This window comes from Elephas maximus, chromosome 4 (assembly GCF_024166365.1).
Source record: "Elephas maximus indicus isolate mEleMax1 chromosome 4, mEleMax1 primary haplotype, whole genome shotgun sequence".
NCBI classification, from domain to species: domain Eukaryota; kingdom Metazoa; phylum Chordata; class Mammalia; order Proboscidea; family Elephantidae; genus Elephas; species Elephas maximus.
The window spans coordinates 93015839-93042479 of record NC_064822.1 but is presented as its reverse complement, the minus strand read 5'-3'; the positions used below and the strand labels follow the sequence as shown (position 1 = coordinate 93042479).

At 36.0% G+C, this 26641-nt stretch overlaps 1 protein-coding gene across 1 annotated transcript in view; it reads left to right on the top strand.

The window, feature by feature from the left end:
• CPNE8 (copine 8) overlaps positions 1–26641 on the top strand; it is a 268313-nt gene that overhangs the window by 206046 nt on the left and 35626 nt on the right. The window contains exons 14-15 of the mRNA XM_049882814.1: positions 13058–13104; positions 18980–19161. Coding sequence (XP_049738771.1) covers positions 13058–13104; positions 18980–19161 — 229 coding nt within the window. The remainder of the gene's footprint in view (positions 1–13057; positions 13105–18979; positions 19162–26641) is intronic.

Below are 26641 nucleotides of genomic sequence, written 5' to 3'. Positions count from 1 at the left end.
ACACACACAAAAAAAACAAAACCAAACCCACCGCCATCGAGTCGATTCCGACTCATAGCAACCCTATAGAACAGAGTAGAACTGCCCCATAGAGTTTCCAAGGAGAGCCTGGCAGATTTGAACTGCTGACCTCTTGGTTAGCAGCCGTAGCACTTAACCACTACGCCACCAGGGCTTCTCCAAACACATAGTAAACCAAAAAAAAAAAAAGGCCAAACCTAGTGCCATTGAGTCAATTCCGACTCTCATAGCGACCCTATAGGACAGAGTAGAACTGCCCCATAGACTTTCCAAGGAGCGCCTAGCAGATTTGAACTGCTGACTTCTTGGTTAGCAGCCATAGTACTTAACCACTACGCCACCAGGGTTTCTAAACACATAGTAGCCATTGAATAAACATATATTAATTAGAAAGTCACTTTAAGCATGACTTTCCATCCTTTTGCCTCTCCAATCTTTGAACATAATTAAAACATGAAGAACAACTAGAACTTTGCAAGCCACTGACCTTTAGGTTAGCAGCTGAGCACTCAACCACTATACCACTAGGGTGCCTTCTTTTAAACACAGAGCATGTCAGTTCAGTGAACTGGATTGCAGACCCTTATATCTGTCTCTCTCAGACTTTATCATCTTGTGACTTTCCTCTCTCCACCCCTTATATCCCATGCACCAAACAAAACAGATGGACCAGACTTTCTAGGATTAAAAAAAAAAAATTTTGTTTTGCCCCGCCAGATATTATATCAACTGAACTCTATATGTGGGGTTTGTAATTACTTAGAGAGAAGATCAGATCGAGATTAGAAGTGTGAACTCCTTCTTTTCCTCACAACATAAGAGCAGGATAGATGAGAAGAGGAGACACAACCAAGTCAGCAAATTCTGGGAAAGTGTCTCGGTGAGAAGTTCCGTAAATGTTTTCAAAAACTCAACGTGATTTGGAGGAAGTAGTTTGCTAATAATTGGATGCATAGAATTTTGCTTCTGACATAACTGTCTAGTTCAAATCGCAGGCGTGCTTCTTACTAGCATGACTGTTTGCATTTCTATGAGCTAGGAATAAAATAGTAACTCTGATCTAAAATAGTGACTGTATGGGTTAAATCACATATAGTTAACAACGATTAATGCTAGCTATTAATTTTGAATAATTTGAATTTATTTAAAGTTCCAGTATGTCTTAATCTCATTTGATCATCATGATATGTTGGTGGTATTTGGCCCACTTAGTATCAGAGGAGAAACCAAGACATGGAGAGTAAAAGCATATATTCGAACTCACAAAGCTAATAAATATCATTTTTCTTGTGGCTCAATTATCTTTGGAGGATAATGCCAGGATATTTTTCTCATTTTAGAGAGTTCTGTTCATGTTGACCCAAACTCCTAACCCCAGATCTAAAAAATTTGTTCTAAAATATAGATAAGGAGTTTCTATTCCACTGAAAAGAGAAAAGGGATAAAAAATCTTAACAAAGAAAGAGCTACTACCTATTATAAACTCATTTTAAAGGCAAAAGTGGGCTTCTTGATGCTACTTATTTTAAAGGCAAGTTGAATATCAATGAGTCCATTTATCAACAAGCACCCTAAGAATTTTTTCTTTGAAAAATATTGAAGCAATTTCAATGATGCTGTAAAATGCTTGCATTAGTTTCATAAAGCTGTTGCATTATATTGGCTGTGTTGCCTCAGGGAACACATCTTGCCAGAACATGCAACACTATAAGGCTTTTTTTCCTAATTCAGTTTCTTATTTGAAAAGTGAATATACATGTCTGGGATTTTTTTTATAGTGCTTCATGTCGTTGCACCCAAATGCTTTGCGTTCATCAAATCAGTGGAGAGCTAAACCCTGCAGCACTAGATGGAAATAAATATAATGAAAATAAAGCCATTTTGCCTTCATAAATACATTCACATAAAACATTATCATATCTAAACTAAACCTATCTAAACTAAGATTTAGAAAAGGAGCTTTTATAAATATTAAGGAGATTCATAGATATTATTTTGGTTAATACATGATTCTAATTATTGTATATTTAAAATGCATGCTGGGAAAGTCTAGAAATGTCTGATTATGTTAATATTGTGATTTCATTGCCAGCTTATGTTATTCTGCAAATAATTTTTTTTCAGAGCTATTCATTTCAATGTCAAAGGAAATTGCATGTATGCTTTACTCTGAGAGCTAATACTCATTTCTTGGTTATATTTTGTGGCTAGAGTGTGCACTTTAGCCAAGCAAAGTGGGGACTAAAAGAACTGAGTGACATTTGCAAAACTATTGTTGTTGTTGTTAGTTGTTGTTGAGTCGATTCTGACTCATGGCAACCCCATATGTGCAGAGTAGAACTACTCCATAGGGTTTTCCAGTCCATGACCTTTCAGAAGCCAGGCTTGAGTCCTGTCTTCTGAAGTACTTCTGGATGGATTCGAACCACTAACCTTTCAACTAGTAGTTGAGAAATTAGACATTTGTGCTATTCAGAAACTCCATGTGAAACTATTATAGATACTAAAAAAAAAAAAAACTTTAAATATTTCCCTATTAATAGTGGGCTAATGATTGTCTCTTTAGACATAGAAAGCTTCTTTAAAATATAGGACCTTGGGTAAGAACAAAATTTTTTGTATCAATTTCTATCTAGATATACTCTGTATTATTATATCTATTTCTTTGAAATTATTCTGTTGTGGAATACATATTTTGCTGTATCTAAAATAGCTTTTCTATGGTGGAAAAGTGGCAAGTTGGGGGCTAGGGAAAGGAGAACCAGAGATAAACAAGCAGTGACTGCCAAGGGCAGCTGGGTGTAGAGTGGAGAATTTGTCACTGACGCTGTTTAGAATTGCTGGTGTGTGGTATTAAAAAGTTGACTGCCTATTAGTAGATCACATTATTGTTTTTAAAATTCTTTACAGATAGTGCAACCCCTTTTTGCCTGCAGTGGTTGGAGTTTCATTGTCCCACCCTTGGTAGGATTGGGAAACACTCTGGGAAGGATAAATGAAAAAGAAACTTATATTACTATTACGAGAGAACTGTGTCTTCTGGCCTGACAGGAATGGGTTAATATGAGCCAGAAGAGGCTGGCATGGATTGGTCAAGGAAGGTACCCTCCATAATTTAGAGTATTTGTTATGTGGGAGAACCTTAAAGTTGTGTTTTTAATCTTTGGAGAACTCCTTCAAAGTTGCAGTTACCTGTTTACTATATGAGAAAACCAGGGAGCTGGTCACTTTGCATAAGAGTCACAGTTAGCTAGTTATAGGTCTAGGGTTCAAACTCCAATCTATATGATTTGGAAGTTCATGGTCCTTTCACTAGGAGTCATTGTCTCTCCAGCACCTACCTCATTTAAATGACATTCAGTTGGGAAGTGCTTCTATGTTTTATTTGGCGCTGAATTTTGATTATGTCACTTATGAGATATTTTCTAGCTATTGCTTTAAAAGAAATCTCTGGGTGGCTCAAATAGTTAAGCACTGGACTGCTAACTGAAACGTTGGCAGTTCAAACTGGCCCAGAGGCACCTCAGAAGTAAGACCTGGTGATCTGCTTCCGAAAGGTCACAGGCTTGAAAACCCTATGGAGCAGTTCTATGCTGCACACATGGGGTTGCTGTAAGTCAGAATCAACTTGACAGAAAATAACAATAACAACAACTGGTTTAAAAAAAAAAGTTGGCGATCTTTCAAATCTTTCTAGAACAGTGGGAAGATCAGCAAGCCTCCTCTGAAGCTGTATTTTAGAGCACTCCTGTTGTGCTAAAATATACTGAAGTCAACCTTCAAGGTCTTGAGAAAGCACAACGGATTGTTAATTTATGAAAACTGGATTCTGTTTGGAGCAAGAATATTAACACAAAGAGTTGAAGAATCACATCAACTGTCTCCATTTTCTTTTTCTTTTTACCTTTAATGTTTCATTCATGCCTCAAAAATCCATTGTGCTTGAAAGGACCCAGACAGAAGTATAGGCAGGGGGAGGGGGAACTTACAATTACTTTGTGCAGTGGGATTTTGTTTGAGAAAGTATCTAGATAACACCTTCCCAAAAGGTTATGATCTTTGTGGTGCATTTTTGGATCGAGCAGGTTGGGACCTTAGTTGCTGGTGTGAAGGAAAGGAAACCAGACATGGGAGGATCAGGTTCTGAGAACTAACCTGATGCTGAGGTAGGCCCAGAAATTTGATAAGCTTTGCACACTGCAGCATTGAAAGAAGTTTGATATACTTGGGAACCTGTCAGGCTAGCGTCAATAATAACAATAATGATAATGATAACAGCTACTCTTTGAGTATCTACTGAAAGGACAGGTGCTTTTCTTGTTCTCACATCAATAATCCAAGGAATATTTTATTATTCTTCAATTATTACATATAACAGAAAAGTCAAATAGCTTTTCCAAGATCACTTTACTAGCAGTTGAAAGAATTTATTTTTGAACTTTTACCTACCAAGTGCAACTATTGCACCACCAGGGCTCCTTCTCTATTAGCTTACCAAACCCAAACCAATTGCTGTTGTCTCTTTATGTGCAAAACCAGAGTCCCTGGGTGTGCAGATGGTTAGTGCACTGGGCTGCTAGCCAAAAGGTTAGAGGTTTGAGTCCACCCAGAGGTACCTTGGAAGAAAGGCCTGGCAATCTACTTCTGAAAAATCATCCATTGAAAACTCTATGGAACACAGTTCTACTCTGACACACATAGGGTCACCATGAGTTGGAGTCCACTCGATGGCAACTAGTGGTGGTGATGGCGGGTCTCAAAATCTGCCCTCATTCTAGATCTCACTTGTTTAGGGCAGTTTATCTTGTGGGTAGGTTAGGAGCATGGGAAGCAGGAGTTTTAAGGAGGCAGCAAAGTTTGGAATCAAGTAGCTGTCTGAATTATCATTCACATAGTTATTTTTAAGAAAGAAGAAAGTTAAAACAAAAAAAGGGTTCAAAGTTCACCCCTGGTGAGATAAGGCCTACAAGGAGGAGACTGGATGATAGTGCCTGAGGCTAGTGAATGGGGTGTTCAGGGTAGGTTCCAGGCCCAAAGTATGAACTTCAGTACACACCAATAAATCAAGACATAAACGTAGTTAGGATAGATGGTAGCATGGCAGGAATGAGAGAAATACTGTAATGAGGTAGGCATCACTACTGCATTTATAGGTTCTAGATTCCAACAGCTAGTGGGTCTGAATCTGCATTTGTCAAGATTATCTATAAAAGAGAAGTGAGGGAAGGCAGTCTTTCAGATTGATAATGTTCTGTTTGTGCAACTGAACAGGATGGGAAATTGGGAAGAAGGTACAGCAATCTTTTTTTACAGCCCCATCACAATTGTTAACCCACTGTTGAGTTGATTTTGACTCATAGTGACCCTATAGAAGAGAGTAGAGCTTGTCTATAGGGTTTTCTATGCTGTAATCTTTTTTTTGTGTGTGTGTGCTTTTGGTGAAAGTTTACAGCTCAAGTCAATTTCTCATAGAAAAATTTAGACAAACATTGCCATGTGACACTAACTGCAATCCTTACAATGTGACAACACACTCCCCCTTTCCACCCCAGGTTTCCTGTGTCCAGCCAACCAGCTCCTGTCCATTCTTGCCTTCTCATCCCACCTCCAGATAGGGGCTGCCCATTTGGTCTCATTATTCACCTGAACCAAGAAGCACATGCCTCACAAGTTCTCTATGTGCGTGTGTGCATGTAGTTTTCTTAAAATGCACATATATGCTTATATTCTACAAATCTTTGCTGTGCTAGTAAAATCTTCCCATTTTGACATCTTATTTACCTATTATTTACAACTTTTGGGAAGGTGGCAGATTAAAATAGGACATATGCACTGGGAAGTGTCATGAGATGTTACTACTATCTTGTGAAATTTGGCAGGCATACCTTTTTTATACTCAGAATATAGTACTGCTAGCTGGGTTTCTTAAAATCCTGCTCTTTCTCGTCAGTTTCAAAAACACAAAATGACAGTTGAAGTAACACCTCCTAAGCAAAATATTTCAAGGGTTTTTATGTGATTATTCTTATGAATTTTCTGTCAGGAGTGATCTTGAGTGAATTCACATTTTTAATGTTGATACATGATTGATTTTTTTCTCTAACATTAGGCTTTAGCAGGATGTAAAAGGGTAACAGGTATACTGATCAAGATGTTTTGTCTTGTCTGCTTTTATGACACAAATCATTTATCAAAGTCTTCAAGAGATCTTTCTTATAGCCTAAAGTTATACTATTGCTAGCAGCTTTATTTAACACTTACTTTTATTAATTCATATTCTCTAAATCATAGAACCACCACCTTTCTGTCAGTTTGTTGTATTGGAGTGACTTGTGTGTTGCTGTGATGCTGGAAACTATGCCACTGGTATTTCAAATACCAACAGGGTCACCCATGGTGGACAGGCTTCAATAGAGCTTCTAGACTAAGACTAGAAAGAAAAGTCTGGCAATGATCTACTTCCAAAAATTAGCCAGTGAAAACATTATGGATCACCACAGAACATTTTGCTTTGGACATGTCATCAGGAGGGATCAGTTGCTGAGGAAGATATAATATTTGGTGAAGCAGAAAGCGAAGGACGGTGAGGGAGACCTTCAGTGAGATGACTTGACAGAATAGCCTCAGCAATGGACTCAAATATGCTGGTGATCATAAGAATTACATGGGACCAGGCAGCATTTCATTCTATTGTTGTACATAAGGTTGCCATGAGTCGGAGTCAACTCAACAGCAGCTATCTATCTAAGTACATAGAATGTGACACTTGGTATAGTAAGTATACATTCTAACATGAATAGAAACTCAGGATTAATTATGGGAACGAACAAGCTATTATCCACCATAAATATGTATTTGAGTTTGAGATTATTATATGCTTATGAGTTCAATGATAAAATGCCGTGCTATTTTTCTCATTGTTTTTAATAATAGAAAACTGGAATGTAAACACTATGAGTTCAAGGATGCAGTCTGTTTTGCTCCCATTTTCACTTAATCACAGCACAATGTTTGGCAATTGGCAGATGTGCAATAAGTAATTGTTGAATTACAGTTTATTAATGGAAAAATCCAAATAGTATGATAGTAGACTAAGGAGTTATCATAACCGTGAAATGCTTTATGAGCCATCGCATTTTCCTTCCGATTTGAATACTTCTGATCCAAAACAATGGAGAAGTATTCTTTCTCACATGCAGAATGAGGCAAAGAATTCACCAAATTTCATAATCAATCAGCCACCAAATGTGCATGAAAAATTCTTATTTACTTATTGACTGTCCCTGTTGCAGACACCAGTCTTATTTATCATTTAGTGCTAAATGCCTCAATCTTTTATACTCAGTCTTGGAGTATCCTAGCCTTAAAGAGCACTCTTGGGGCTGCCTTCTTCTTTCTTCTTCTCCTCCTCTTCCTCTGCTTCTTCTTACATTTCTTTTTAATTTTACAATTAATGGATTATTTTGTACCTGATTTACTTGGTTTGGTAATGTAGTTTAGCTTAGCCATCTAAAGGTTTCATTTTGTTTAACTCTAAACATCTGCTCTCTCTTTTTCTCTTATTATGTATAGTAGAGGTTTTTTTGTTAGTAGCCACCATAGCTTTTCTTTGTAGCTTTGCTGGGCATAACTTTGGCTTTGAAAGGACCTTTATATCTCTGATTATTGAAGTCTTTTAGATGAACCTAATGCTTGTACAGATTGAATAGATATGGTGAAAGGATACAGCCCTGACACAGACATACTCAATCTGTATGCTGAACATATAACCAAAGAAGTGCACTATATGAAGAAGAACAGGGCATCAGGATTGAAGGAAGACTCATTAACAGCCTGCATTATACAGATGACACAACCCTGCTTGCTGAAAGCGAAGAGGACTTGAAGCACTTACTGATGAAGATCAAAGATCACAGCCTTCAGTATGGATTACACCTCAACATAAAGAAAAAAAAAAATCCTCACAACTGGACCAGTAAGCAACGTCATAATGAATGAAGAAAAGATTGAGGTTGTGAAGAATTTCATTTTACTCAGATCCGCAATCAACGCCCATGGAAGCAGCAGTCGAGAAATTAAAAGACACATTGCATTGAGCAAATGGGCTGCAAAAGACCTCTTTAAAGTGTTGAAAGGCAAAGATGTCACCTTGAGAATTAAGGTGAGCCTGACCGAAACCATGGTGTTTTCAATTGCCTCATATGCATGCGAAAGCTGGACAATGAATGAGAATGACCGAAGAAGAATTGACTCCTTTGAACTGTGGTGCTGGAGAAGAATACCATGGACTGCCAAAAGAACAAACAAATCTGTCTTGGACGAAGTACAAACAGAATGCTCCTTAGAAGCCAGGATGACAAGATTATGTCTCACATATTTTGGACATATTATCAGGAGGGATCAGTCCTTGGAGAAGGACATCATGCTTGGTTAAAGTAGAGGGTCAGCAAAAAAGAGGAAGACCCTCAATGAGATGGATTGACAATGGCTGCAACAATGGGCTCAAGCATAGTAACAATTGTGAAGACAACACAGGACTGGGCAGTGTTTCTTTCTGTTGTTCATAGGGTCACTATGAGTCAGAATTGACTTGATGGCACCTAACAATGACAACAACAACAACGCTTGAAAGAAGTTATGGTTATGCCACACATCCTGGGCTGCTCTGGAGAACATGTGAGAAACAACTATAAGATGTACACATTTAAAAAAAAATTTAGTCACCAGTAAATATGGTGAGATTCCTATATTTGCAAAGCATTGTGCTGTTGTTATTGTTGTTAGGTGCCATCTTGTTAGTTCTGACTCATAGTGACCCTGTGTACAACAGAACAAAACACTGCCCCATCCTGTGCCATCTTCACAATTGTTGCTCTGTTTCAGCCTGTTGTTGCAACCAGTGTCAGTCCATCTTACTAAGGGTCTTCCTCCCCTTTACTGACCCTACTTTAGCCAAAATAATGTCCTTCTCCAGGGACTGATCTCTCCTGATAATGTGTCCAAAGTATGTGAGACAAAGCCTCATCATCCTTGCTTCTAAGGAGCATTCTGGCTGTACTTCTTCTATGACAGATTTGTTCATTCTTCTGGCGTTCCGAGGTATATTCAATATTCTTTGCCAACACCATAATTCAAAAGCATCAATTCTTTCATCTTCCTTATTCATTGTCCAGCTTTCCCACACATATGAGGTGATTGAAAATACCATGGCTTGGGTCATGCGCACCTTAATTCTCAATGTGACGTCTTTGCTTTTTAACACTTTAAAGAGATCTTTGGTAGTACTATTTTAAGTAAGAGTTGATGTAGACAAGGTCTTATTTGTATAGCCTACGGGAGATTGAACCAAAAATCAACTCCCTATATTGACCTGTATAATATACTGAAACATATATTCTCGAAACTCAGAATTATTTTTCATCCTAATAAGGTGGCATTTGAGTAAAATATATAAGAAGACATATATGCCAGTAATCTTGTGATTTATGTACTTGATGACATACTTGATAGAAGGACAAATTTGCCTGAGCATGAGATTATGTCCTGGCATCTTTATTATTAAGAACACCTGTGTAGTATCTTTTTAGATTATAATATAGTTGTTATCTTTTATTGAATTCCAGCTATAATCAGGCAGTTTACAAGCATGTAATTTGTGAAACAAAGTAGTATATATGTTATAAATATGGTCTTTGGAGTTAGATGGAGTTCAAATTCCAATACTGGTATGCCAGTTTTATAAGTATAGCTTACTTTGTCTAAAAAAGAAAATATCTTCTTTATAATTTTTTATGAAGTTAATTGATGGAAGCTATGTAAAAACATATGGTGTATATATGTGTATGTATATAAACTCCAAAACCCATTGACATCAAGTTTATTCCAACTCATGGTGACCCTATAGAACAGAGTAGAACCACCCCGTAGGTTCTCCAAGGAGTTGCTGGTAGATTCACACTGCTGACCTTTTGGTTAGCAGTCAAATGCTTAACCACTGTGCCACCAGGGCTCCAATATATAAACATGTGTGTGTATATATGTCCTAAATAAATAGCAACTAATAATAATATTTCAAGTAGTTTTACTTTTTGTCCTCTGTTAAGGGCATGCTATGTGCCAGGTGTCTGCCCTCTGAGAGTTTTGAAACTTTACGAAGGTCACCAACTGGGTTGCTAGGATTCAAATCCAGTTCTCTCAGACTCTAAAGCCCATGCCCTAACCACTACACTGTACTATCTTGTACTGCAGTTGTGTCTTTCCCCGGAAGCAGAATTACAAAGCAATGTACTGACAGTCACTATTCTTTTCAGTGCCTCAGAGGGGATTATTATCTGAAAATGGTCTTCAAATGTCTCACTATATTCCTTCTCTAAAAGTTTTTCTCATTTTGGTTCATCCTGTTTAGTGTTATACTCCAAAGTAGACTAAATTTTTAGCCTATAAACCTAATTTCTACTCTGAGAAAAAAATTACTGTATAGCTATAAATGGAATCTATATTAGTTTTTGTTAAATGTAAAGCACAAAAGGTTGTTCATCCCTTCAAAAAAAAAAAAGTGCGCATCTGGCATCTGGTTTCAATCCCTTAATAGTAGCTAAGGCTTTTCAGGCTTAATTTTCAAAGAAAGAAGGAAATATTATTATAGTTTCACTAAGAGAACCCTAGGGGATCCTATGCTGTGATCAAAGTCGTTTATTAGAAGGTTAATTTCCTGGCCCCCCAGAGTCAAACTGTTTTGTTTAAATCCCATCATTGTATCACCATCATCATTTATTCAAACAGTTCCCAACTTTTGAAGTGTTAGCCCTTTCAAGACCCAATTATTTTCTCTTTTGAATTTTTTGTTGATACTGTTTTCACTAATGAAGGCATGCTGATTAAAGGGCCAATTCAGAATTTTTGTTACCAGTTGTGGATTTTCGTACTCATTATTTGGGATCCCATATATCCCAGTAGCCTCTGGATGACAAATCTTGCTGATATGATTTGATGATTTTTTTTTTCTCTTGAAAATTTGCAAAACATGAAGTAAAACATGAAGCACCTGGCAATAACTACACATAATTTTATTCTAGTCTCTTTCTTCTTAGCCTTTTTTATTATTTGTCATGAAACTTTTCAAAACATGGTACAATGCATTCTTTCTTGCTGCAGAGCAGTACTTACAGCCTAAATTAGTAAAGCCAAGGAATTTTTTTTTTTATCTCAGGAAAATTACCACTACAATGCATTCTTCATTACTGCAAAAGCAGTACTCAGAGGCAAAACAAATAAAACTAAAGGAATTTGAATCTCAGGAAAATTACCACTACTATGTATTCTCCATGGAAAAGGCAGTACTAACAGCTAAGAAGCAGAAACAGCTGCCCTGGAATACTGCAGAATTACAACAGTGTATGCCACCTCCTACAGGTGGAAGCAATGATTGGGCCCTAAAATTGAATGCAGGGTAAGAATAACTTACAGAAGTTCCAATTTTTAGAAAAGTACCACTGCAATGCATTATTCCTTATTGGAAAGATGTTATTTACTGTTCAGAAGCTAAAATAAAAAACCAAAAATCAAACCCAGTGCCATCGAGTCAATTCCGACTCATAGCGACCCTATAGGACAGAGTAGAACTGCCCCATAGAGTTTCCAAGGAGCACCTGGCGGATTCAAACTGCCAACCCTTTTGGTTAGCACTTAACCACTACGCCACCAGGGTTTCCGAAGCTAAAATAGAAGGGAGCTAATAACACCTGAAAACAATGAATGGCATAAAGGAGAAAATGGCCACTATGACTGAATAAAGACTGACAATAGCTTATTCTCATGATAAGTACATTCTCACGAGAACATAGTAACTGGGAAACATAATCAAGAGGCTTATCTCACAGAAATAAAGGCAAACTTGTCAAAAGTTTAGAAAATTCACATATCCAGGAGGCATCACCTAAGAAAACTCTCAATCTACACAAAAATGAGACTCCAGCTCAGGATGTTTGAGTATCGCCCATTTCAGAGGGCTCCTACCTTGAAGCTAAATGTGTTAAAATCAGGCTACCCCCTTTCCAAAGAACTCTAGAGGCATAAAAAGTGGGTGGGATATCATATGTCCAACAGTTCTTGAAAGGGTTTAATCAGTTGTGAGGTGTTTTAAAAGTAATTTGTTTCTAAAAATTGTATAAATACGTATATTTTCAAATGATTTACTTTTTAAATTAAAATTTATTTTTTAATTAGGTGTAGATTCCAATTTATCCCAGTAATCATGTCTTTCACTTATTTGTATTCTTATGTCTTCTTTGGTGAGAAAGAGGTAGAATTACATATACAAATAGTCATCAATATGTGCATAAGAAGAAACTTCTTATGTGAATATTACCTCTTTAGTTTTCATCAGAAAAAAAAGAAAAACAAAAAATTAATCCAGTCAAGTAATTTGGAAGAATTATCATATGCTAAAAGTTAAAAATATGTAAACAATTTCATAAATACACAGACACACACGTGAATGCCGTGAATATTGATGGATAGACTGGTACCTGAAATTCTTCATCTCTGAAGAAAGCAAAAGAAAACATGTGTTTTCAGACTTGTTCAAAAGAATTTGCTTAAGAAATGACTTTATTAGAGATTATTTTTAACTTTGCCATGCTTTTAAGGGCATAATAATTTCATGAAGACTATAGAATTGTTTTGAAAAGACAAATTAATAATAAGTGCTGGCATTTGAGACTGGCAAGTAATTATTTCCAGTTTGTCTTCTTCATTATGAGACACTCCCTTAATTATTGTGCTCCCAAATACAGGTTATTTTTATTCTTGAGACTTTATTTTTTCACATTACAGTCGTATGACTAAGATACCTTGCCAAATTCTTACCTTGTAAAAGTGTCTACCTGATGGTAGTTAGTGTATGCTGTAGTACATTTGCTAGTAATAAACATTTAAGAGAATTAGTGACGTTAAAAATATGATAATGCAAATGGAAAAGAAACACGTTTTGTGAGGTTATTTAATTATTAATGATTCTTGTTTACTTATGTTCTAGAACGCAAATCAACTTCACAGTGGCTATTGATTTTACAGCATCAAATGGTGAGTATTATGACTATCCCCTGGAGAAAATTACCAGCAATTAAGTTAAAAATAAAATTTTTTTTGGTGAGGTTTAGATATTATATTTCCACATTTATATACTTCTGATTTCTTATATAAAATTAGTTTTTTCTTTTTAATATTATAATATAGTTCATATATAAAAAGGACTACAAGAAATATAACAAAAATATGTAACAGTCCTCCTCAGTTTATTACATGTTGAAATATAGTCATTTTTGCTTCTGAAGGAATAAAAATTTCAGATATAGTTAAGCGCATTGTTTGCCCTGCCCCCATTCCACTGTCCTTTCTTCTGCATACATAACTACAATTGTAAAATGTGTCTATTTTTAATGTTCATTTTTATTTTTTGTGTATATTAATTTAAAAAAAATATTAATTTAGATAAATATAATTCAGTAGTGTATGTTACTAATGCAACTTGCCTCATTTTTACTCCATTATTTGTTTTTAAGAATTAATCATTTTAAAATATTTCCATTTAATTCAGAAACCCTGGTGGCGTGCTATGGCTGCTAACCAAAAGGTCGGCAGTTTAAATCCACAATATGCTTCTTGGAAACTCTATGGGGCATTTCCGCCCTGTCCTATCGGGTCACTGTGAGTCAGAACAGACTTGACGGCAATGGGTTTCTTTGGTTTTCTAATTCATTCATATGGACTGTCATCAATATAGGCAATACTACATGTGTAGATATTCATAATTTATATTTCAGACATTTTAAGAAAAAAGAAAGTGGAATTTTTATTTTATATTGAAGTAAACTTTGTTCCAAACAGAATAACTGTTTGAATTTAGTTATTATAAGAATATGACTCTCATTATTTAACTTCTACCAGAAGTTGTGACCAGTTTTTTGGTTTTTTAATCCTTTCTTGTCCTATGACTCTCAAATATATTCTCTTTCTCTCACATTTCTCTCCCAATGACTTACATTTCACAAAATAATAGATGTTTTTTTAGGTAAGAAAACACTTTACCTGGGAAAAAAAGCCAAACCCATTGCCGTCAAGTTGATTCCGACTCATAGCAACCCTATAGGACAGAGTAGAACTGTCCCATAGAGTTTCCAAGAAGCGCCTGGTGGATTTGAACTGCCAACCTTTTTTGGTTAACGGCCTTGGAGCTTAATTACTACACCTCCGGGGTTTCCAAGAAAGCACCTTAGAGATCACTTAATCCAACCCTCCTCTTATACATATGAGGAAACTCAGATCCAGAAAATATTTTCACTACTTAGTATATCTTAGCTGTTATTTCTAGAATAAGAACTAGATATAAGGAGATCAAACTTTAATTCAGCTTACCTTCTTTACTACAGTGTGTTGTGTTTATTCTCCAACATTGTGGATTTAAGTTGATGATTTTTACTCATGGATTTTATTCAGTAAAATTTGGAACATAGGAATAATACCTAAAGTCCAACAGGTTTAAAATAGTAGTTTTCATTCACTATAAACACTAGGAGAGCAGCTAGGAGAGACAAAAACTTGCAGAAAGACACAAATTACTAAGAAAAAAGTGGACCTATAGCAAGTAAAGAGATTGAATTAGTAATAAAAAGATGTCTTCACTGGTGAATGCTAACAAATATTTAAAGAAGAATTAATACCAGTCCTTTACAAAGAGGAGGAAACACTTCCCAACTCATTCTATGAGGCCAGCAATACCTTGATACCAAAACTAGACAAAAACATCACAAGAAAAGAAAGCTACACACTAATATCTCTTATGAATATGAGCACAAAAATTCTCAACAAAATACTAGCAAACTGAATCCAGCAACATATAAAAAGAATTATACACCATGACCAATTCCAAGCCAACTCTTTGGCAAGTGACAACAAGAACAACATACAACATCATCAGGTTAGATTTATCCCAGGAATGCAAGGTTGGTTTAACAATCAAAAATTTTATGTAAATATACCATATCAATAGAATAAAAAACAAAACCACATGATCTTCTCAATAGATGCAGGAAAAGCATTTGCAAAAACCAACAACTATTCATGATGAAAACATTCAACAGGCTAATAATATAAGGGAACTTCCTAACCTGATAAAGGAAATCTATGAAAAATCCCAAGCTGACATCCTAGTTAATTGTGAAAGGCTGGATACTTTCCTTCTAAGATCAGGAACAAGACAAGGATGTCTGCTCTTAACATTTATATTCACATTGTGTTGAAGGATCTAGCCAGAATGAGTAGGCAAGAAAAAGAAATAAAAGGCACCCAGATTAGAAAAGGAAAAAAAAAAAAAAAACTTTATTTGCAAATGACATGATCTTGTATATATAAAACCCACAGGATGGCTATAATCAAAAAGTTATATAATAGTAAGTGTTGCAAGGATGCGGAGAAATCCAAAGCCTCATACATTTCTGGTAGGAATATAAAATCTTGAAGCCACTTTGGAAAACAATTTGGCAATTCCTCAGATTGTTAAAAATAGAATTACCATATGACCCAGCAATTCTACTCCTAAGTATATTATACCCAAGAAAAATGAAAACGTATGTCCACAAAAAAACTTTTACATTAATGTTTATGGTAGAATTATTCATAATAGCCAAACAATACATATGTCAATTAACTGATGAACTGGTAAACAGATTGTTGTATATTCATACAATAGAGTAAGATTTGGCTGTAAAAAGGAGTGAGGTATTGATACATGCCACAACATGCTGAACTTTGAGATTATTATACTAAGTCAAAGTGGCTAGTCACAAAACACCACATATTACATGAGTCTATATGAAGAGCTCTGGTGGTGCAGTAGTTAAGCGCTTGGCTGTTAACCAAAAGGTTGGTGGTTTGAACCCACCAGCCACTCCATGGGAGAAAGGTGTGGCAGTCTGTTTCCATATAGACTAATGGGATCTTGGAAACCCTAGGGGGCAATTCTACCCTGTCCTGTAGGGTCACTTTGAGTTGGAATCGACTTGACAGCAGTGGGTTTGGTTTTAGTATTTATATAAAATGTTCAGCACAGGTAAATCTCTAGAGACAGAAAATAGATAGAGCTGAGGTACATGAGGATAAGAGAGCAATAGCTAGTGGGTATGGGGTTTCTTTTTGAGGTGATGGAACTGTTCTAAATTTCAGTGTAGTAATGATTGCACAGATCTGTGACTATACTAAAAATCATTGAATTGTACATTTTAAATGAGTGAATTATATGATGTATAAATTTTACCTCAGTAAAGCAGAAAAAAAAATTTTTTAAAGCAGTTATAATAATCTATTGAAGTGAGGTTTTCTTACAAAGGCATCTCTAACACAAAATCAAATGAGTCTGATTTTAATTTTTTAAAGTTGCCTTCCCAGTGTAACTCCTGAAACACAGTTGTTGTTGTCTGAGTAAATTTGAATTTACCACTTATTATATCAGAAATATTTACACAAAGATTATGGACCACCACAGGATGATTTATGAAGTCACATTTGAATAATTAAATAGGAACTTTATATTTTGTGAGACCACAATGAGCTGTAAAAATGTAAAAACTTTCTAGAAGTCAATTTCTTTGCCTCATGCCAGATGGGTTGGGAAAGGATGGTGTTTCTGACTGATTAGGTTCATATTCTAATTTTACTAATTATTAATGTGTGATTTGGGGCAGGTTTTTTAAAACTCTCTAAGCCTCAAATTCCTTATCTGTGGCACTAGTTTTTTTTTTTTTGAAAAATGAGTATAATAAAAGCACCCATGTGTTAGGTTTGTTGAGAGGATTAAATGAAGTATGCAATAAGATGTTTAATACATACTAGATTCTATGCTATTATTATAAATAGTATTGTTATTAGTTGGGCCCAATGTTATCCATCTACAAGTTCATCCTCCATAGGCATTACTGTAGAAGTACAAAGAGAGTACAGACATGGTCCCAGAAGTCAAGGAGCTGACCATCAATTTGGCATTTTTTTTTAACTGTTGAAATTTTATGGTGCAGAACACATGAGAGTAGGAAAGAAGAAACAAAGAGGGCTGGAATAAACAAGGGAGGCTGTCTGGTACATGACATAAGAGAGAAGAAAATGAATTTCAGGACAGGGGAGTAACTTGAGAGGTAGAAATGAGAGGGAAGGTGTCATCATTGGTACCATAAAAAGACTGATGTAGATGAAGATGCTGGAAAGACATAGGCAACATCTTTGTATCGGTTGAATCTGGCCCTGCTATGCATGATACCAAGTCAATACCAAACCCACTGCCATCATCCAACTCATAGCGACCCTATAGGACAGAGTAGAACTGCACGTAGAGTTCCCAAGGAGCACCTGGTGGATTTGAACTGCCAACCTTTTGGTTAGCAGATGTAGCTCTTAACCACGACCCACCAGCGTTTCCACTATGCATGGTAGACTAAAGTTTTTAGACACACCGCAGGATAAGATTTTTTTGGGTGGGGGGATTGTTTTTCTTTTAATTTTACATTGTAGTTTTCTTGCTGAAATAGTTGCCATGTCAGCATCACTGAGTAACATCGCTTCTTATATTTGAGAGTTGTGTTAAGTAACCATTTAGTCCAGTAATGATCCTGCTTATCTGTGTCTCCAGTGGGCTTCTGACTAAGTGGCAAAGTCCCTACTTTAGAGGGAAGACACATTTTAAAAATTTTATCGTGTAGAACCAGCCCTTGAATACTGGTTACCCTTTGGAAATATAAATGCATTTGAGCAATGAATTCTTTTTGGGTCAAAAATGTTCTGTGTATAATTATATGTATAACAAGCTGAAAGATCTCTCCTTTATTTTGGTTCTTCTCTTTGGATCTCAAGTGCTTATTATTATTTTTTTCATTATCAGAAAAGAACTATGCCCTGAGGCTTTCCTTCTTCAGGCAATGTTTTAATGTAGAATTTTGAAAAAATTAATACTTGTGCTATTACAGTCCCATTTAACTTTCCATTTTCATTTAAGAAACTAAATGGACTTTCAGACTGCCTTTGTGCTGGTAATTAGGGCAACTCAGTGTGAATCTCAATGTGTTTCAGTGGTAGCACATATATTATTTCTCTCTCAAATTCACCTCTATTCAAGTGCAATGTCCTACACAGTATAAGCATATTAGAAATTCAGAACCTTGTGTATGACCCAGGCAGTAATAACAGTACTAGTTAAACTTTACTTTCTCCGGTGCTTTATTATTTTTAATCTCTTTCACACACATGATCTCATTTTGTCCTCCCAGTAAACACGATAGTAGGATTTATTACAGTCATTTTATAGATTTTTGTCCTATAAATAGCAGAACTCAATTTTGGGACTTCTGGCTCCTGGTTTAATGTCTAGTTAGATCTGATAATTTTCAGGTGTAGATATGTAGTCAGCATGAATTTGAAAATCGCTGTGGTTTCCTTTCTTAAAGTGATAAATTAGGATATTTCTAAAATATTCTATTTATTTTTGTGATACAGCCTTAGGAAGGCCTTGTAGTTACTGAGTCCTCTTGAATCAGTCAGGTCCTCTGACCGTGGACATAAGTATTTAAGCTAACAATCACATGATTTTTTTTTAAATAAAGATTACCATAAAATAAGACGGACAAAAGTACTTCTATGCTTTTTCTAGGACTGAAACTCAGGCATAGCCTGTGACACTGACAGGGAGGATAAATTTCTGAAAAGTCATTCATATGCTTTGACATATCTTTAGAAAACTTTCTACATGTCTGGTATAATGTAATAAATATTTATATGTTAATATCTACCTGAAAAGAAAATGTTTGACAAGCTATGAATATAGTCAGAAAAACATAATTTTAAACATTTCATTCTGAAAAAAAAAAAAAGTTCTTAAACCTATCACTTCTGTTTGAAATGTTTTCTCTGTCATCAGGCAATCCTGCCCAGCCCACTTCTCTCCACTACATGAATCCTTACCAACTGAATGCCTATGGTATGGCACTGAAGGCAGTGGGAGAAATTGTTCAAGATTATGACAGTGATAAAATGTTTCCAGCTCTAGGTTTTGGTGCAAAACTGCCTCCGGATGGAAGGATATCTCACGAATTTGCTTTGGTAAGAATGTATCTCAAGGATTTGACATTCTGAAAAAATTAAAAAAAAAAATTTTTTTTTTTTTTATCTTTTAGTATTCATTTGCTTTTAATATTTGTTTGCTTTAGTCATTCTTGAAGATTTTGTGACTTTAGACTCAGCCCAATTTTGGTAAATGTTTGACATAAGAACGTATTCTTAATGGAAAGAAAGGCAGCTAAATAGATTAGCAATAAATCTACCTGATGTCTATCTGGTTTATAAATAGTAGGCCTGTTCTGGTCATCTATTGCTGCGTAACAAACTCCCTAGAACTTAGAGGCATAAAACAACATGATTTGTGGTCAGAAATTCAAGCAGGGTACAGTGAGAATGTTTCTTCTTTGCAATGACTTAGCCTCACCTGGGTTGGTGTAAATGGCTGGAGATGGCTCGGTTGTTCAACTTGGGACATATCTGGGGCTTCAGTTCTGTTGTCAGTTGTCAGCTGGATTCCTCAATTCTTCTCCATGTCATGTCTGCTTGGGGTAAAATGTCTCATAAGATGACTTCTTTGCTCTTGTCCAGTGCCTGAGCTAGAATGGCCAAAATAGCTGGGATTGGCTGGACATTTCCCCCTCTCTCTTCATATGGCCTGTCCATGTAGTTATCTGGGGTTTTGTCACAGTCTGGTTGGTCTCAGGTAGTCAGAGTTCTTTCATGGTGGCCACCTTCCCCATGGTGGCCACCTTCCCCAGAGTAAGTATTCCAAAAGATTGGGGCAGAATCTGCAGCGCTTTTTGTAGCCTAGCCTTGCAAGTCCCATAATGTTACTTCTGCCACATTCTATTGGTGAAGCAAACAACTAAAGTCAGCCCAGGTTCAAGGTAGGGGATTTAGCTTTCACCTCTCATTGGGAGGAGTATCAAAGAATGCGTAGCTATCCTTAATCAACCATGTTCTAACATGTCATTTCTTTTAAATTTAAAGGGTCAGTTACGGCTGGAATAAATATTTCTCTAGTTAATGTTTAATTTACATAGATCTTTTTCAGTATTATATGAATGCAGATAAGCAATGTGCTGCATTCCACCTTCAAAGTAAACGCCACATCAAACCAGTTGCTGTTGAATTGATTCCGATTCACGGTTACCCCATATGTGTCAGAGTAGAACTGTGCCCCATAGGGTTTTCAATGACTGATTTTTTGCAAGTAGGTCACTAGGCCTTTCTATGAGGCATCTATCTCTGAGATAAACCCTGAACCCACTTCTGTCAAGTCTGACCGATAGTGACCCTATAAGACAGAGTAGAACTGCCCTATTGGGTTTCCAAGGCTGTAAATCTTTATGGAAGCAGACTGCCACATCTTTCTACCATGGAGTGGCTGGTGGGTTCGAACCACTGACCTTTCAGTTAGCAACCCAATGCTTTAACCACTGCATTACCAGGGTTCCTATATAGGGATGATTAGCTATAATTATGTGAAAAATTGTAGCTTTTCCTAGTAGAAGTGACTCCCTACTCTTCCCTATATGTGTAGAAGGTAGTTAAACTTTCCCACACCCAGTATTTTTGTAGGTCTTTGTTGTTTTTAATTCATATTATAAAATCAATATGTGATCATTATGGAGAAATTTCTTTTTAAAGTTCTTCAAGCCAACTATACAAATGTAAACAGTATTACCATTTACTGGGTAATTACTAAGTAACTAGCCAAGTACTTTACACTCATTATTTTATGTGATCTTTTATGGAAAAAAAAAAATTTTTTTTTTTTCATAAAATTCCTCGGTGGTAGATATATCATGGCAGACACATTGCACCATTCTACCAAGCACCAGTCATATTGAACACAATAAGAAGCATGCCCCTGGGAATGGTATCATTCAGCTCAGAGGCTCAGGGGTTAACCAGGGTTTCAAAGGGCAATAATGGAACCCAGATCAGACTTGCTTTAGAATGCATGCTTTTGACTGCTACTAAACCACATCTCATAAAAACACCCAGAATCCCACCTCTCAGACACAAGCCTTATTAAAATCATGATATATATGCTTCCAGAAGCTTTTATATGATTAGATTTTATCTTTCTTAAATATATCTTAAGAGCAGTCTTTTTACGTTTTTATTCCAATACTTACTCTTGATTTTCTGTTCCATCAAACACACAATTGCAGGAAAGGTTGCTGGAGGGTTTAGTTCTTTCTTCCATGAAATAGCCCACATGTCATACTCCCAGTGTAATACAAAAATGAATATCTGTTGGGATTTTGTTATGTCTTACAGAATTAAAATCTCCTAGAAACTTATAAGGCCATGAAAATCACTCATGTGCTCCTAAGTCTTAAGTGCCTCAGGAAAAAGGTCATGTGCTATTTTAAAGCCTTAGAAAAGGAATAATTATGTTAAACTAAATGAAGTTATTAACTTTTCTTCCATAAGTTTCTCCTCACCCTTGTGTATGATTTTTTTTTTTCCCTTCTCTCTCACTTTAATTCTCTGCTTTTTCTACCTCTGTACTGATACCTTGTAACCAAACCTGTTGCCGTCAATTCGGTTCCGACTCATAGCGACCCTATAGGACAGAGTAGTACTGCCCCACAGAGTTTCCAAGGAGCCCCTGGGGGATTTGAACTGCTGACCATTTGATTAGCAGCCTTAGCACTTAACCACTACGCCACCAGGGTTTCCCCTTGTAACCAGACCTACGCAAATATCTAAGGAAGCATTTTTTTATTATCTGTAACAATTCAAATTCATATGGGTTAGAGATCATACCCCTTTAAGTCTATGAAAAACAGTTTCCTTAATTGATGGGATCTAAAATGATGATATTGATGATGATGCAAATACCTCAACTTTAGTATTAGCTTATGTTATAGTTTTTTTTTTATGTTATATTATTTTACTTTTTCTTTTTTTTAGTATTTCTGTTTTAGTGGATAAGCCAGATAGATAAGGGATAAATAGGTCTTCAATGAGCTAGTACTTGATTTGGTTCCTGCTGAAGTATTCTATGCTAACCTCATCCTAAATATATATATATATATAAAAATCCCACTGCCGTCAAGTCGATTCTGACTCATAGCGACCCTATAGGACAGAGTAGAACTGCACCATAAAGTTTCCAAGGAACGCCTGGCAGATTTGAACTGCCGACCTCTTGGTTAGCAGCTGCAGAACTTAACCACTACACCACCAGGGTTTCCATTTACATATATATTTATACTGAAAATGACAGAATACAAAAACTTCAATCCCATGTCATTCTGACAATTAACGTACTGTCTAATGTTAACAAACTCTCATATTTCCATGGTAAGAACTTGTGATACATATTCACAACCATTAATCTATTTAACCAAGTCCAAATAATCTTTCAGATAACAAGGGAGACCTTTTAAAAAAGATAAAAATTCCTAGTGGGTGAGTTCTGGCTAGCACAAATGCTGTAACTGAGCTTTGCTCAATTTAAAGGGTCTCTGGCAAATCCCAGCCTTTCATGTGAGATACATACGAGAGTAGATGCTGTGAGGAAAGAAAAGGGAATGGGAGAGGAAAGGAAGAACTACCTAGTGTCACAACTTTAGCACTATTGACGGTGAAAAGAATGAGTCTTTGCTCCCCTTTCATTTGGATTCTGATGAAAATGCAGTAGGGTGAGACTCTAGAAAAGGTATTTCTGATGGACATATGGCCAGCCAGTATCCCTTGAAGAAGCCTTTTGTGTTGATCAGTAGAGACCAACCTGTCCAAATATTTCTCCAAAAAACACTTGCATACTGTCACATATTTAGCACTTATAAAAATCTGTGCAATTTAATATTTATGTGCATGGCTTTTCTTTCATCTAGATTCTAACAATTTAGTAACCAAGAGTCTTTAACACTTTTATGTATGAAATAGCATGATAGATTTTTGTTTATTGTTGAAAAGGGAGAATTTTCTCAAAGCATTTTCCTACAGTAAGCAATCGCGGAGCAGCAACAAATACATTTTAAAGAGTAGAGCGGCAGTTCCTGAGAACATCCCTTCAGCATTTTGTCAGTTAGCCCTACTGAATAGGTCTGTAAAGGCTGTAGGCAGCAGCAGAGACTGCTGACTTCTTGGACTGAACTGAGTCTAAATTTCCAGCCCAGTCCCTAAGGGAAGGAAACATGAAAGCACAGGTGGGAGCCCAACTTCCCTCCCCGCTTAACGTCTGCATGGTGGGACTGTTGCTTATTTTGAGTTCTGTTATGCTTTTCTGTGCTTTCTTAGAATTGACATGCATTGTTTTATAAATGGAAAAGATTATTGATTAAAAAGAAAATATTAAAAAAGGTATCCATCACCCTCTTCATTAATAAACAACAAAACGGGCTGCACTTATTTTCAAAAACACCCCATAAGCTCATTCTAGTTTGCTTTAACAAACAAAAATTGATCCCCTGAATCGTAATTTCCAGTAATGAGTTTTGCAATGGACTTAAAAGTGATTTTTATAACTAGTTAAAACTTTATCATTAAGAAGTTAATCTAATTTTAATAGCTTTAAAGTATTTAAAAGAATCCTCATATAATGCAGAAGATATATTAAAAAGAATATATAATTTTAAGTAGTAAACTATTCTTATCATCCAAAGCATATGAGGAAATCTTACAGTAGTAAGCACTAATTCAGAAATTAGTGGTTTAAACATTCCACAGTGATGAATAGAACATCAATGATTATCTTTTCACTACAAAGAGAAGAAAATGGTGACCTTGTTGTGATTTCAATTTCAGAAGCAATAATAGAGTTCCATAAAAATATAAATCCCCCATCAAAATGTTAAAATACACATTCAAAAAGCAGCTCAGAACTATCCTGGTTTATAATTGTTCCCTTAAGGCAAGTATATAGTACATTTTTATGTGCCCAAAATGGGTAATGAGTTTTAATTTTAATTAGCTTCATACCTTATCAAGGGAAAAGGACACCACGAAATCTTATTTAAAGGAAGGTGAATTAGGTCACCTCAGATTAACATCAAAACCAACCGTTAACTGCTTCCTGCTTAACATAAAGCTTTCCTTTTACACTTTAATTTCAGTTGAGTCGATTCATATAACCAATTTTATAATATACGGAGGCCGTTTCATTATTTTTATGTTTTTCAAAATTTACATAAGGGTTAAGTAATAAAAGCACCCCTGGTGGTGCAGTGGTTAAGAGCTCAGCTGCTAACCAAAAGGTCAGCAGTTCAAATCCACCAGCCACTCCTTAGAAACCCTATGGGGCAGTTCTACTCTGTCCTGTAAGGTCGCTTTGAGTCAGAATCAACTTAACGGTAGCAGGTTTGGTTTTTTAAAACTAATAAAAAGTTGAAAAAAAGATAATATTAAAAGGAAAAAGTGAGTATACATCCCTCTTTCACAAATGACAAAATTTTCCATGATTGGTAACATCTCTCTTAGTTTCCTGAGATCTCCAGCCTTTCAAAATGCTTAGGATTTCATAAAGGCATGGAATAGTGGTGGAGGAGTCTGGTTTCTGGAGTCAGACTGCCCTGGTTCAAATATTGGCTCTCCCACTTGTGTTATGCGACCTTGGACACAGTATTTAAGCTCTCAGTGCCTCCATTACCTCATCTATTTGTTGTTAGGTGCCACCGAGTGTGTTCCAAATCCTAGCAACCCTATTTAGAACAGAATGAAACACTGGCCAATCCTGCACCATCCTCACAGTCCTTGCTATGTTTGAGCACATTGTTGGAGCCACTGTGTCAGTCTATCTTGTTGAGAGTCTTCCCCTTTTTTGCTGACTCTCTACCTTACCAAGCATGATGTCCTTCTCCAGGGATTGGCCCCTCCTGATAACATGTTCAAAGTACATGAGATGAAGTCTCACCATCCTCGCTTCTAAGGTGCATTCTGGCTGTACTTTTTCCAAGACAGATTTGTTCTTTCTTCTGGCAGTCCATGGGATATTCAGTGTTCTTTCCCACCACAATTCAAATGCATCAATTCTTTGGTCTTATTTCAGCTACTTTTTAGAGTTGTTATAAAAAATTACATAACTAATGTAAATATTTTAGAATAAAGTTTGGTATATAGAATTAAGCAAACATTAGTTATAGTTACCAAAGTCACTTGTAATTATTCAGCTAAAAACTTACATGCTAAAATGATTGATAACTATGTTTATGTATGTTACTGTCTCTAGTGTTTTAAAATATATCTATAAATTCTTTGCTACCCCCCTCTTCAACAAAAAAAAAAAATTAGGTGGAGACTAATTCCTCTCTGCTTGAATGTGGACTAGACTTAGTGACTCACTTCTAACAAATAGATTAAAGTAGAAGTAATGATATGTAACTTCTAAGACTAGATCTTAAAAGGCATTGGAGCTTTCTCCTTGCTCTCTTGGATTACTCCCTCTGGGGGAAGTTAGCTGCCATGTTGTGAGAACACTAAAGCAGTGCTATGAAGAGTGCATGTTGACCTCCAACAGTCATGTGAGGGAGCCTTCTTGGGAGCACATCTTCCATCCCCAGCCAACCTTTCAGATGAGCAAGGCCCAGGTTGGCATCTTGACTATAACATCATGAGAGACCCTGAGCCAGAGCCACCTTGCTGAGCTGCTCCTGGATTCCTGACCCCAGAAAATGTATGAGATAATAAATTCTTACTGTTTTGTCATTAACTTTTGGAGTAATTTGTTACATAGCAATAGATAACAAATAAGCTATCTTACTTGTGTTTTCTGGAATCCATACTAGGAAAATTAAACCTGATAGTGACAGAGCATTCAAGGTATGAAAAAGTTAGACTGGGTTTCCAGGTTAAAATTGTCCTTCTGTGTGCCGTCCCTGGAGTAAGAGCTCCTTGGTGGCAAGCTCTATTTCCCTTGAAGAGCGTGGATATAATTCTTTGATTCTTTTCCTTGTACCTTCTCTTGATGTTTCTCACACCAAATTGCATTTCTTCTGACTCCTTCTCTAGTTGGGGTTATCAATTTCGGCCTGAAAATGTGAACGTGTGAGCCTTTTTTTTTTTTTTTTACATTCTTCCTTCTAGTGGGTAAAAGCATTTGAATTAATAGTATTTTTTTTTCTGATTTTAATGCATGTTCACTGTTGAAAAAATTAGAATATACAGAATAGCTTAAAGAATTAAGTAAAAGTCACCAATTATCTAACCACCCAGAGGTAAATACTATTAATGTTTTGTTTACTTCTTTTCAGGAATTTTATGTTTACCTCCACATGTATACACACCTGTGCAAAATTAAGACATTATTAATTATAGAGTGTTGTGACATTTAGCTTCTCTTATGATTATTCAGAATTTTCTCCTTTTTGAAGCATATGCATTTTTACTGATTGTACATTATTGCACATCATGATATTATAACCTATTGTAGTTATGTATCATACTGCAGTCTATTGTTGACCACTTAATTTATAATTTTTCTTTTGCTATTATAGATATATATAAAAAAAAATCTCTGAGGGTTAAAATGTATTATTTTCTTTTTTAATTAATTTTCAGACAC